Source organism: Myotis davidii, unplaced genomic scaffold, assembly GCF_000327345.1.
Source record: "Myotis davidii unplaced genomic scaffold, ASM32734v1 scaffold139, whole genome shotgun sequence".
Classification (NCBI taxonomy): domain Eukaryota; kingdom Metazoa; phylum Chordata; class Mammalia; order Chiroptera; family Vespertilionidae; genus Myotis; species Myotis davidii.
Genome location: NW_006290686.1, coordinates 332479 through 346238, shown reverse-complemented (window position 1 = coordinate 346238; position 13760 = coordinate 332479). Strand labels below are relative to the sequence as shown.

The window sequence follows — 13760 nt, the reverse complement described above, 5'->3', positions numbered from 1 at the left end:
GCCTAAGCCAGCAGGTGGTCATCCCCCGAGGGGTCCCAGACTGCGAGAGGGCACAGGCCGGGCTGAGGGACCACCCCCCCCCCCCTGAGTGCACAAATTTTTGTGCACTGGGCCTCTAGTTTCTTAATAAAATTGCTAAAGTCAGTGATAAAAAGTCTTAAGAGCACCAAGAGAGGAAACAGCACATACAGAGGAACAAAGATAAGAATTCCAGCAGCCCTATAAGGTTTGGCTCAATGGCTAGAGCTTTGGCCTTCAGATTGAAGGGTCCCGGGTTTGATTCGGTGAAGGGTACATGCTCAGGTTGCTGGCTTGAGCCCCAGTAGGGGACCTGCAGGAGGAAGCCAACCAATGATTCTCTCTCATCATTGATGTTTCAATCTCCTGTCATCATTGATGTATCCATCTCTCTCTCCCTCTCCCTTCTTTTCTCTGAAATCAATAAGAGTATTTAAAAAAAAATTATAGCAGACTTTTAATCAGAAACAATGTAAGACAGAAGATAGTGGGGCAAAATATTTAAGGTACAGAAATAAAAGAATTGCCATCCTGGTGTGACTTAGTGGTTGGAGCATCATCGTGTTCACCAAAAGGTGATGGGCTCTATTCTCAGTCAAGGCACATGCCCAGGTTGCCGACTCGATCTCCAGTGTGGGGCATGCAAGAGATAGCCGATCCATTATTCTCTTGCATCATTAATGTTTCTACCTCTCTTTCTCTCTCCTTTATTCTCTGTAATCAATAAAAATATATTTTAAAAAATATGCCCATCATCATAAGTCAATAGGGAAATGCAAATCAAAACCACAATAACATATCACTTAACACTCACAAGGATGGATATACATTTAAAAGGGAAAATAAGTGTTGGTGAAAATGTGAAGTTGGAACTCTCACTTCATACATTGCTGGAGAGACTGTAAAATTGTGCAATCACTATGGAAAACAGTTTGGTGGTTCCTCAATAAGTAAAATAGAATTACAATAGGCTCCAGCAATTCCACTCATAGCTATATACATGAGAGAATTAAAAGTAAGTGTTCAAATAAAACTTGTACATACATGTTCAGAGCAGTACTATTCACAGTAGTCAAAATGAGGAAACACAAATATTCACCTATGGAGGAATGAGTAAACAAAATTTAGTATATCAATATAATGGAATATTATTTGGCCTTAAAAAGAAATGAAGTACTGACACCCACTACACTATAGATGAATCTTTTTTTTAAATTTTATTTTATATTCTTATTGATTTCAGAGAGAAAGGGAGAGGGAGAAAAAGAAACATCAATGATGACAGAGAATCATTGATCGTCTGCCTCTTGCACAACCCCTATTGGGGATCGAGCTCGCAACCCAGGCATGTGCCCTGACTGGGAATTGAACCATGACTTCCTGGTTCATAGTTTGATGCTCAACCATTGAGCCACGCTAGCTGGGCAAAATTCTGTTATTTCGTTCATCTATCAAACATGTATTGAGCAATTCCTGGCAAGTTTATTTGGGATGCAGGGCATATACAGAATTATCAGATATGGTTTTGGCTTTTGAGGAATTCATGGGTTGGGAAGGGAGGAAAAATTCTGCAAATAAATTCAATTAAGTGTTAGTTTCCTTGAATGTGCATTGAACTTGGGTGGTTGCTTTACGGAGGGTTGGGGGATGGAGAACAGCAACGGTAAGGCTGAGTCATGAGTGATGAGTAGGAGTTTGCCTTCTACATGGCAGCAGGAAGATTTCAGGCAGAAGGTGTGACCTGAACCAGCTCAAAAGGCTGATGTCAAAAAGCTTCTGGCTTTCAGCAAACCCGAAACCAAACAGCATATGTGCAGTGGTGTAGGAGATGGACTTCAGGACAATGAGGTGACAAGTGGATGACCACCCACCCCTGTCTGGTGGTAGTAGGTGACACTAAGAAATGATAGGGGAATGGCATGGACCTGACTGAATGTGAGGCTCAGAGAAAGTATGACTCCAATATTGGGTCACTTGGTGGGTGGTGTGTATTGCTGGTTCCTAAGGTGGGCCTGCAGGACATGCTATTCTCAGGGAACATCAAACTACAATGAACACCTGCCCTTCTTATGTAGTCTACTATTTTTAATATATACTTTTTTTTTTTTTTTGCATTTGAAACCTACTTCCCTTTTCCTTGGGCTTCCTCTGTTTTCCTGTTTAAAATACATGTTACTATGGAAATGTCATGGCACAGTAAAGTGGCATTTATAAGTGAGGTGTAAAGAATTTTCAGAACATCCAGAAACACAAGTCTAGGGTTTAGAAATATAAGCCCTAACGATGTGATAGTGTTCGTGCCTTCAGACACTGTGTTATAAATATAAACACACCCGGAAACTTTAGACAGCATAGAGGAGATAGTTGAGAACTTTATTAGGATTTATGTGGCCAGATTTTTTAAATGTATATGAGAAATATTAAAAACACAAAACATAACACACTACTTGGGAAGAACATCTGGAAAAAATGAAGGAGAGAATGCCAACATTTACTTATGAGTACACACCTCTGGAAGGACCAGGGGGGCTAGACACCCCACGGAAACTTGGAAAAACCTTTGTAGCACCTTGTGTGCTATAAATATTTTCCATAAAAATTGCATGTAAATCAACCATTGGTAAATCATATTTATCAAATGTAAGGGTGACTGCTATTTTACAGATACCTTAAGAACGTAAGAATGTACACTTTAGTAGAGGAAATTATTACCAATGGAGTGAACGGAAAAAACTCACTGGACTGAGTGAAATTCAAGGTCCTTCATTATTATCCTGGCTCTGCCACCAACTAGATGTGTGATTCAAGAAAAGTCACTTAACTTCTGTGGGCCAATTTCCTCATCTAATCTGGGTTGTAATTCTGAATTTTCACTTATTAGTTTCTTAAAGCAAGGTACAGGGATATTGGCTCACAGCTTAATGTCTGGTTTCTTCTGGGAGGTAAAACTGCACACCGATCCTTGTAGATAGAACTCAAGGTCCTTTTACATTAGAGGAGCTCAGGTTGGTACAGCCAACAGGTCAGTTACCATTGTTCCTTTTTTAAAAAATTAAATTTATTGGGGGTGACCAGTTACCATTGTTCTGTGTGTTTTGCATCTTCATTACCCACTTTGTTCTGTGTGTTTTGCATCATCATTACCCAGTTTCTCTTTCCCAAAATCACTGTAAATGCTATCATTCCAATTTTTTGTTCCAAATTCTTTACAAAAGCTTGCTCTTGAGAGCTTGTCCTCTGGGGAAAATTGACAGTCCAAGTAGGAGCCCATTCTCGGTGGTCTTTCCACCTCTGGTCCTATTCCTATCCCACAAGACTGGACATTGCCAAGGGCAAGGGCAAGGGCTGTACCCTCTGTGCCTAGTACAGGCCCAGGCCCAGGCCCAAAGCAGGAATTCAGTAAGTGAATGCTTCTGAAGGAGGAAACTAAGGCAGAGAGATGGGTCTGGTGAAATAACTGAACTTGAGGGGTGAACTTTTGGCAGCTGCTTTAAACATTTCTGAACTTTCCAAATTTTCTACAATGGGCAGAAATATAAACATACCACAAGCATTAAACTCTCCTTTTCCTGGCTTTTTGTCAATGCCCTGATCTCTCATAAATAATGAAAACTTTGCCCAGTTCTCCACTGTTTGGAACAGGACGTAGGGCACACATCTTTTCTTTAAGAGAAACAGCAATTACAGTCTTCTATTCTGTTTTGCTTAAACAGCAATGACCCTATGCATTTGTCTTTGTGGACCTAACACCTGCTATCTAGCCTCAGGCAAGGACCCTGCCAACAGGCTTTGGAAAAGGCCATTTACCAAGTATTTAGGCGCACCTTGATTAATCTGCCATACAGGAAGTACAAAACACAGTGTAAGAATTCTTTTGTCTTCTTAAGCAAAAACAGGTTTAGGCCTTATTAACTGGCAAGAGATAGAAGGCAATGGGTCAGGTTTTTTGCCAATTTACTGCCATCTTGTAGAATAATTCAGCTGTTAGGAAGACTAAAGAAGAAATTACTATCTATTGAGTACTTACTACATGCCAGGTCTTGTGCTGGGCCTCTCCTATATGTTATTTAATGTAAGACTCACATCTAATAATAACTAATATACTATATTTTTACTCATTTATCTTATTTTTTGTCAGTCTCCCCGACTTACATGTATGCTCATGAGGAGGAATTATGTGGCCAGATTTTTTAAATGTATATTTATCTTATTACTACATCCTCAGTGTCAGATACATATAATCACTCAATAAATATTTGGGGAATGAACAACCTGAATAACTCCATGAGACAGGTGTTATTATTCTCCTTTTAGGGATGAGTAGGCAAAAGTGTTCCAAGAGTGCAAATGAACTGCCCAAAGTCATATGCCTTGTTAAGGAGCAGAACTAAAACCCAAGTCTCACTCTTTTGTTCTTTTTATGACCAAAAGACTTAATTAGACTTAGACTAGATCTTGAACTCTTTCAGCTGGACAAATCTATATGCCTGTAAAATGCCTGTAAAACCTTGTGTATTGGTTTGAAAGTTTGAAATTTCATCAAGAAGATATATTTGGCCGAAACCGGTTTGGCTCAGTGGATAGAGCGTCGGCTTGCGGACTGAAAGGTCCCAGGTTCGATTCCGGTCAAGGGCATGTACCTTGGTTGCGGGCACATTCCCAGTAGGAGATGTGCAGGAGGCAGCTGATCGATGTCCCTCTCTCATGGATGTTTCTAACTCTCTATCTCTCTCCCTTCCTCTCTGTAAAAAATCAATAAAACATATTTTTTTAAAAAAAGAAGATATATTTGGCATTTGTTTTCAATATATTTTATTGATTTTTTTTACAGAAAGGAAGGAAGAGGGATAGAGAGTTAGAAACATCCATGAGAGAGAAACATCAATCAGCTGCCTCCTGCACAGCCCCTACTGGGGATGTGCCCGCAACCAAGGTACATGCCCTTGACCGGAATCGAACCTGGGACTCTTCAGTCGACAGGCTGACGCTCTAGCCCCTGAGCCAAACTGGTCAGGGCGTATTTGGCATTTTAATGATAAATTTTGCTCAAGCAACAATGAAGGACACATTTCCCCAGCATTACAACAATGTCATCTATGGATAGACATTATCTGTATTACTATCACTTTAAGATCCCATAAAATGATTACTCTTCAGACATAAATAAAAGCACAGTAATTCTGGATACCAACAAAATAACATTTGCAAACCTTAGCGTTTTGTATGTTACAACATGATATGTGTGTGGTATGGAATAGCTAACATCCCAGTGTACATACATGTTGCTTGAGTGTCCTAGTATGGGAGAGGTAGACTTGGCACATTGAAAGCCATGCCTGTCCTAAAGAAATTATATGGAAGGCTCAAGAATTCTTCAGTGAGTCAGTTGTAGCAAAATCCATCTTGAGAATATTCACTTTTATGAGAGAATGTAAGAACGAAATCCAAACAAGGTTAATTTCACCCAAGAGTATTTCATATCCTTCTACACTTGTCAGAATATACTTGGTTGCTACATGCACCTTTACCTACGTAGAACTACATAACAGGAACATGCCACTGCGGTGTCTTCATACCACTCTGGTTTTCTGTAGGGATTCTGGTCACATCCCCTTCTCCTCTGGGGCAGGCTCTTCCCCTTCTGGACCACTCCTGCTACCAACACAGTATCATACAGCCTGTGTGTCAACTCATCGAGTTAATTGATTGTTCATGGATCAAGCTAGTGGTTTGGCTTCACGCTTTCCATTATCAACTTTTGATGCCATTGTTTTATTCTGATAATGAAAGTAATAGTACTTTGGAAATATTTTTCAAAAGAAATAGGAAAATTTAGAAAATACTCATCCTCCAACATCCCTAGTAATTTTAAAAACATTTTTGGATTTATATATACAATTTTGTATACCATTTTTTCCATTTAACATTATAAACATTTTGCCATGCAGTGTTAACTCTTCATAAACATTAATTGTAATGACTGCATAATAGTCTATTGTAGAGTCACACCATAATTTATTCAACTAATTTTCTACTCTTGAACTTCTGGATTAAGCATAAATTCCACCCACATTTTAGACTATTTTTTTGGGACAGATTCCCAGAATTGGAATTAGAGGATCAGAAGATATAAACATTTTTAAAACTCCTGAATGATACTGCCAAATTGCTTTTCAGAAAGCTGTTGCCAATTTACACTTCCAACATTGCCAGTGTGTTTTTCTACCAACATAGATCTATCTAAAGGATAATAAAATTTAAGTGGAACATATAGAGGTCTGTGGCAAAGGTCATACCTATTTCCAGGTATGCAATTAACAATGAGTTAGTGTGAACTCATGGAATAAGTTTCATAGAAGTGGAGCAACATAATTAGATTTCAGACAGATCTAAGGACTGTATCCCTTTTGTACATTGCTCCACCCCTGCACACAGGACAGCACCTGGCACATACAGCTGCTCAATAAAAATTTGTTGAGTTAACACAGAATCTTCTTTCAGATGCCGTTTTTCAGCAGCTGTGGGACTTAGTTACTCTTTGATTCAAGGGAAACATGACTAGCTGGATTACCCTTGTAAAGGTCCATTCAATCCTGAGATTCTCGTTCAACTTTGGAATATCAGTTTAAATCAAGGTGATACATTACAGCTCTTTTTAGGGGTAAAACAAGTAAACGCATCTAAAAGGACACCATTATATCTTGGCACCAGTCACAAATATATGTAATTTTTTACAAGCATGCAAAAAATATAATTCCGTGAGTTTGTCACCTCCATAATAGTCACTTTCATAGGTGACAAACTTATTCAAATGCTGCCAGAGGTTAAGGATATTTTCGAACCACCTTCAGTTCATTCTGTTATCACTGGTTGCAATGTGGTATCATTTGTAATACTGACAAAATTGTTTTTGAGATATTGCAAGGGCATATGTAGGTAGTAGTTTGTGTAATATCATTTTTTGTTAACTTTTTAAAACATATTTTTTTAAGAAAAACAATTTTAAATATAATAATGTTACATGCAATAAACATTATCATTTTCTTTTTTAATATTTTTTATTGATTTTTTACAGAGAGGAAGGGAGAAGGATAGAGAGTTAGAAACATCGATGAGAGAGAAACATCGATCAGCTGCCTCCTGCACAACCCAACTGGGGATGTGCCCACAACCAAGGTACATGCCCTTGACCGGAATCGAACCTGGGACCCTTGAGTCCGCAGGCTGATGCTCTATCCACTGAGCCAAACCTGTTAGGGCAACATTATCATTTTCTTTTTTCAAAAAGAGCACGAAACTCATTTTGTGAACCAGAATAAGGTCAAGGTAAAATAGTCAATCATTCAGCTCTAGTTCACGCTCCTGGCACCATGAAGATTCCCTTCAATATTCCACAATTTGTGTACAGTAAATTGTCTGATAACATCAGATGAATTTGGCAGTAGCAAGCATATTTATGGAAAAGAATTGATTATCTGTCATTTTATATATACACTTTATATACACTAGACCAAGAGTCGGCAAACTATGGTCCGTGGGCCAAATCCAGCCCACCATCTGTTTTTCTACAGTATGCAAGCTAAGGAGTGTAAAAGTGATTTTTTTTTTTACCTTTTTAAATGTTTGAAAAAATCAAAATATTTTGTGACATGTGAAAATTACATGAAATTAAAATTCCAGTATCCATAAGTAAAGTTTGTTTGTTTTTTAGGACACAGCCATGCTCATCTGCTTCCTTATTAGCTGTCTGCTTTTGCAATAAAATGTTGAGTAGTTCCATCAGAGACTGCATAGCCCACAAATCCTAAGACATTTCCTTTATGACCCCTTCATTAGACCTCAGTGGGTCCTTGGAGGGATTAAAGTTTCCCACTACAGATTTTTTGTTTTGTTTTGTTTCTGAATATCAATACCAGGAGAAAGGTGATGCAGCTGGGACAGTATTTGCAAGGATCTAATAAGCCAGAGAGTAGAGAAGATAAATACTTGAGGATTTCCCCCGCAGGATAGGATGCAAAGCCTGTAAAATCTGAGAGGTCTGACCCAACTAAGAAGCAGTAGAACATAGGGTTTCATATATAGATCCAGCAGCAAAGGAAGCTTTTACTAACTGAGCCACATGGGACTCTGGTGAGATGCAATCCCAAGACGAGTAAGAATTGCTGGCAATGATGTCTGCAAATAGTAGGCAGGTTGAATAGTTGATACAGTGAGATTGTTCCCCCAAAGTACCACACTTCTTTACTAGATGTCCTCAAATCATTTAACATCCAGATTTATCTGGGCACATCAAGTGGCACGTGTGAATTCTGACGAGGAAATGGATCTGAAAGGAGGGCTCTGGAAAGCAGATCCCAGGTACACATTCTTCCCAAACAGTCACATTTCAGTGGGGATTCAAAGCCGGGTAGAATTTGGAAGAATGCAGAATTACCCATGTTTTTCAAAATCAAAGATCAGTGAACATTTTATTCTTTCTGTTTTTGATTATTACCAGTGGGACAGATGGAGTAAGGTAGGGTAGGGTAATGGGTGAAAAGGTTGATAAAATCAATGATGGGATGATCTGCCCTGGAAAGTGTTTATTCTACCAACAAAGGATTGTTCCAGGACAGGATCTAAGATAATAAATTCCTTTTCATTATAGCTACTTGAAACAATGTGAGTTCACAACTTTGTTCTACCTCTCCTGGACTTCCAGCTGTGGCATATAACATTCCATGTGGATTCTGAATCAGAGTGGGGATGGGAAGGGAGATCAGCGTGAAAGCCAAAGAGATGCATTAATTCAGCAGTTCTCAACCTGTGGGTCGCGATCCCTTTGGCGGTCGAACGACCCTTTTACAGGGTTCGCCTAAGACCATCCTGCATATCAGATATTTACATTGTGATTCATAACAGTAGCAAAATTACAGTTATGAAGTAGCAATGAAAATAATTTTATGGTTGGGGGTCACAACATGAGGAACTGTTTTAAAGGGCCAGAAGGTTGAGAACCACTGCATTAATTGATCATTTTAAGCTCAAAAATCATGGTCAAGGCTTGCAGAGGGCCAGCTCTCCTCCCGACAGCCTACAGAGAGCTAGGCTTCACCTCCTATAGTCAGGTGGAGCTCCTCCTGTCAGGGAAAAGATAGCTGCGGAGACAATGGGACTTGGCTGTTATATCTCTAAAAACTTTCATGACTCTTGAGTACCAGAGGCAATCAAATTGCATTTGTACGCCATAAGCATCTATAGACGCAAGCAGTGGGCCTTTTTTAATTAAATTCAAAATATCGTGGCAGTTAACAGGTTAAGAAACTGGGTAACACTGGTTACTGCTGGGGAGTGGAACCCCCAGGGGGTTAAGGGTGAGGAAAGGAGCGTTTTTTTCTCTCTGAATGCCCCTTATCAAAAACAAAAACAAAAGAACACATTCCCCCCATGTTGCCCATCCCACTTTCTAAGGATAGGAAAGCAACCTGGTGCTAGGGCTGGAACAATTTCCTTACTGAGGACTGAAGTATGAGCTGGAAGAGGGATCCAAAAACCAGAAGAGAGTGGAGTTAGTTGCAAGTTGAGTGAAAAACCATGACCAAAAGGGAATTCAAGATCAGCACACCAAGTGACCAAAGTAGCTACTGGAGGGAGGGATGGTCTAAGAACCAGAAAACAAAGAACCAGGGAAACAGAGGAGCAAGAGCAAACTGGTGAAGAATACATTGAGAGATGTTTGAGAAAACCCAAGGACAAGAGCCTGGGGCATGATGATGGGTGGATCCCTGAGACTACAGGATCAGGAGCTCAAGAGCCCTGGGCAACAAGGTGCAGGCCAGGGCAAAATTCACATGGCATCTGGGGATACTCCTAGATCATGCTCTAGCCTAGGGTTTAGTGATTCTGAACAGTCATGTACGGTTTGCTCTGGATGAGTTTTTGGGCAGTAATTTTACTTCCGCAAAATCCGAGGTAAACAGGGTTATCATCTCATTGGGTACTTTCTGGGAAACTTTGCAAATGAGTATTGGGTTCAAGTAGTCATTTGACTTGACTTCTACTCAGGACAGGATCTAAGATAATAAATTAAGTCCTTTTCATTTTAGCTACTTGAAACAATTTGAGTTAACAGTCCTGATTACCTGCTTCCGGTTGCTGTGTCCAAACACTGTATGGGCCAACATTGCTCCTGGTACCCTATACTCCAGCATGGTGTTGGTCCAGCACCTTTGGAAAGGTCACTCCAGCCCTGTGCACAGGATGGGAATAAGTCCAGAAATAAGTTCTCTCAGGACCTCTGTATTATAATAGGTTGAAGATAATGTCTGTAGGTACTGTTATGGGATCCTGGCTCTTGCACAGAAGTACACAATTCTGCAACAATGAACAAGGATTAACATGAGGTTCATTAACCAACATCACCTCAATAAATTCAATGAATTTTTTTTTTAAATATGAAGTTCAGTCACACAGTTGCACTAGACAGCCACAGGGCCTTTGTTCCAGAATGTAGTGTAGAGTGTTTGTGGGGAACCCCGGGTCTCATCTGATGTAGTAAGATGTAATGGTCCAGAAATACAAGATCCTGAAATCGCTAAGTGGGTAGAAGTCTATAAGCTGTTGCTTGGTTTGAGTTTTCTTGCACGTTATCTTTTATTTGTGGGATAAAGTCTAGGTTTCAGAGTGCCTCAAAACTGAGAGATATTAGTGGCAAACTTGTAATGTTTTGAAGATACAGTGAAAGAATAGAACTAAAAATAACTGTTGAATAACAGTAACCTCTATTAACTAATATTGCTTATTAACGTACTAGTTGAATAATAGGAGCTGTTATACGTAAAAATCCTTGGGTAAAACATAGGCATTGGCCAATCCTGTGAAATGCTATTAATAACCAACCATCCTGCACCTCCACCAGACATTCCGAGAGGTTTCATCTATGTGGCATTACTTGGAATCCACTTGAGGAAAGTTCCATTCCATAAGTCCTGGCAGAGAGGCAGGAAAATATAAGGGGTTTGAACTTATATAGATTGCTTTGGGGGAGAAGGGGTTGATAATAATCAAATAAGTAGGTTATTATAAACCTATCCACTATTTATAAACTGGCATAGAGTTGGGGGCAGAGGAGAGGAAGCAAATGATTCCAAATTGTTGATCTTCTGCAATACCATTCTCTTCCTCTTTGGACTTTGCTATTTCAGCCAAAAGTACCATCATTTTCTTACTAATGCAGCTTCAAAGCCTCATGCTGTTCCACCTGCCTGGGAAGCTCTTCCTAATTTCCTAGCCCCATGTCCCATCTTTCCTTATAGATCCAGCTCAAGAACCACCTCATCCATGAAGTCCACCCAGCCCTTGGTGATTCTGTTTCATGGCGTCACACTATCAGTGCCCAGCAATGTTCTAAAAACACAGGTGCTCAAAAAGCACTTGAAAATGTTGGGGATAGTTGCTCAAATCAGGCTGCTGTGTGGGTATCAGCACCAGCGTGCAGACAGCAGACTCGATTTAATGCAGGATCTAGAGCAGTGATGGCGAACCTATGACACGCGTGTCAGAGGTGACACACGAACTCATTTTTTTGGTTGATTTTTCTTTGTTAAATGGCATTTAAATATATAAAATAAATATAAAAATATAAGTCTTTGTTTTACCATGGTTGCAAATATCAAAAAATTTCTATATGTGACACGGCACCAGAGTTAAGTTAGGGTTTTTCAAAATGCTGACACGCTGAGCTCAAAAGGTTCGCCATCACTGCTCTAGAGTGTCACCTGGTCTCCCTCCCCACACAGCACAGCCTGGGTCTGAGTCCCCTGGTTTATATTTTCAGGGATCAGATCCTCCTCTTCCAGCAGAGAAGATACCCAAATGAGTGGGGGTGGGGGTGGGGGTGAAAGCACAGGACTAAAAGGAAACAAACCCAGCTCTTTTGTGAGGGGTAGATCTGTGAGCTCAATATAAATATGGGTTGGCCAATCAATTCGGGGTGGGGGGCGGGAGGGTCACAATGAATCATTTGGGCTGCACTGACTCTTAGTATTGCTCACTATGTCAGCATGACACTCCCTTCTGGACCATACCTCTGGCCCTGACTGTGAAGCAGACTGGAACTGGAGGCCTTCTCTTGGAGTCTTCCCAGATATAGACTCCAGGAGATCCTGTCGCCACCTCTCACTGGTCTGATCCCCAGAATGTTAAGAACATAGCAACAGGACAGCCACATGATCTAAGGCCTGGGCAGTGAAGAGACCCAAACTTGCTAAGCGAAAGAAATCAAGAACAAGCAAAAACTAGAAGTTAACAGCCAAAGGTTCTTCAAAGTTGTGGAGAAGATCAGCAAGGAAGATGGCCGGCCCAACAGTCCAGCAGAATAACTAGGAGAGCCATGGCATGCAGGGTGGTAGACAGGATTGAATACAGACGAGCAGTAAATGAAGGTGCCTAACAGTGACGCAGCTTTCCAGCTCAGGTTCAGCCGTCTGTCCTTTCACCAGGGTGTGAACCAATCCTGAGCTGCCCTGGCGGGAAGGCTTGCTGGAGACCAGGCCTGCAGAAGCTGGCCAGCAGGATAGGGGATTCTGGGATGAGACGCAGGCAGGGGCATTTCCCCACCAGCTTCACACGGGAGATGACTCCATGTTTCAGAACCTGTGACCTCTTTCTTCACACATGAGCTGCTTTTCCTCGTTTCTTTGGAAAGATCCGAAAGAAAGCCAAGTTTCCGAGGTTTAGGATCACCCTTCAAAATACCGCATATAACTTTGGCAGACACTTTCCTCATGTTCAAATTTTCTTTCAGAATGAGTCTAACAGTCTCTTTATCTAAATTTAACTGTTCAGCCATCATCCTCACTGTTAACTGCCTGTTTGAACAAACCAAGTCCTTGACCTTTTGGATATTGTCATCTGTCCGGTGGGTAACTGGACGGCCACTTCGGGCATCATCGCGAACATCTTCCCGCCCTTCTCTAAACCTTTTGTGCCAGTCATAAACTCTGGCCCTCGACATGACTTCATGCCCATAAGCTTCTTTTAAAAGACAGTGGGTCTCACTTGCAGACTTGTTCAGTTTCACGCAACATTTTATACTAATCCTTTGCTCTAGATAGCGGTCACTCATTCTGGCAACACAGGAACGTTAACATGTAACGACTGTGAGGGGAAGACAAAGGGCCCGATCTCTATCCAAAGGGCCCGTTCTCTATCCGGCTGCAAGTGGACTCGGGGTGCTCGCTATTCGTGATCCTCTGGAAGCCTCACCGGAAAGAGTAACTGCTTTTCTGAGCTTTCAGTCGAGGCCGGGGAAGCCCGTTCTGAGAAGCTAATGGAGCCTAAGAGAAGCTGCAAAACTGGGGAAAACGAAACCTGCTACCAACCCACGTCTGCAGACTAAGAGGTGGCATCTTGAGCAGGCAGAGAAGCACCAGCGATGTAAGGTGCCAGCTCGCCCTAGATGTGCAGAATCCCGCGCACGACAGGCCCGCCGGGGAGGCCCAGTGCTCACCCGCTCTGGAGTCCCGGGAGACGCGCCCGCATGCGCAATTCCCTCCTTCGCAGGGTCAGCCTGCGCAGGCGCGTGGCTCCGGGCCCTGCCTCCGCCTCTCCACACCCGCTTCCTCGCGCGCGCCCGCCTCGGGAGAAGTCAGCGGAGAGGAAGGGGCGGGGGAGGAAGACGAAGGGAAGAGAGGGCACCCCCGGGCGCCAGGGTGCATTGTGGGAAGGAGGCGGCAGCGTCCCGGGCGGGCGGGAGGTGCACC

General features: G+C 41.7%; 1 protein-coding gene across 1 annotated transcript; it reads right to left on the bottom strand.

Annotated features, from left to right (window-relative positions):
- Positions 1 to 12157: 12157 nt before the first annotated feature.
- LOC102755461 (putative uncharacterized protein FLJ37770) lies at positions 12158 to 13390 on the bottom strand. Its single transcript, XM_006763822.2, has one exon. The coding sequence runs from the start codon at positions 13121 to 13123 to the stop codon at positions 12491 to 12493; it is 633 nt and encodes a 210-aa protein (XP_006763885.1). The 5' UTR covers positions 13124 to 13390; the 3' UTR covers positions 12158 to 12490.
- Between the last annotated feature and the right edge of the window lie 370 nt (positions 13391 to 13760).

Excerpts from the sequence above, each read along its gene's own strand:
- LOC102755461 (XM_006763822.2), bottom strand. The coding sequence starts at position 13,123 with ATGAGTGACCGCTATCTAGAGCAAAGGATTAGTATAAAATGTTGCGTG.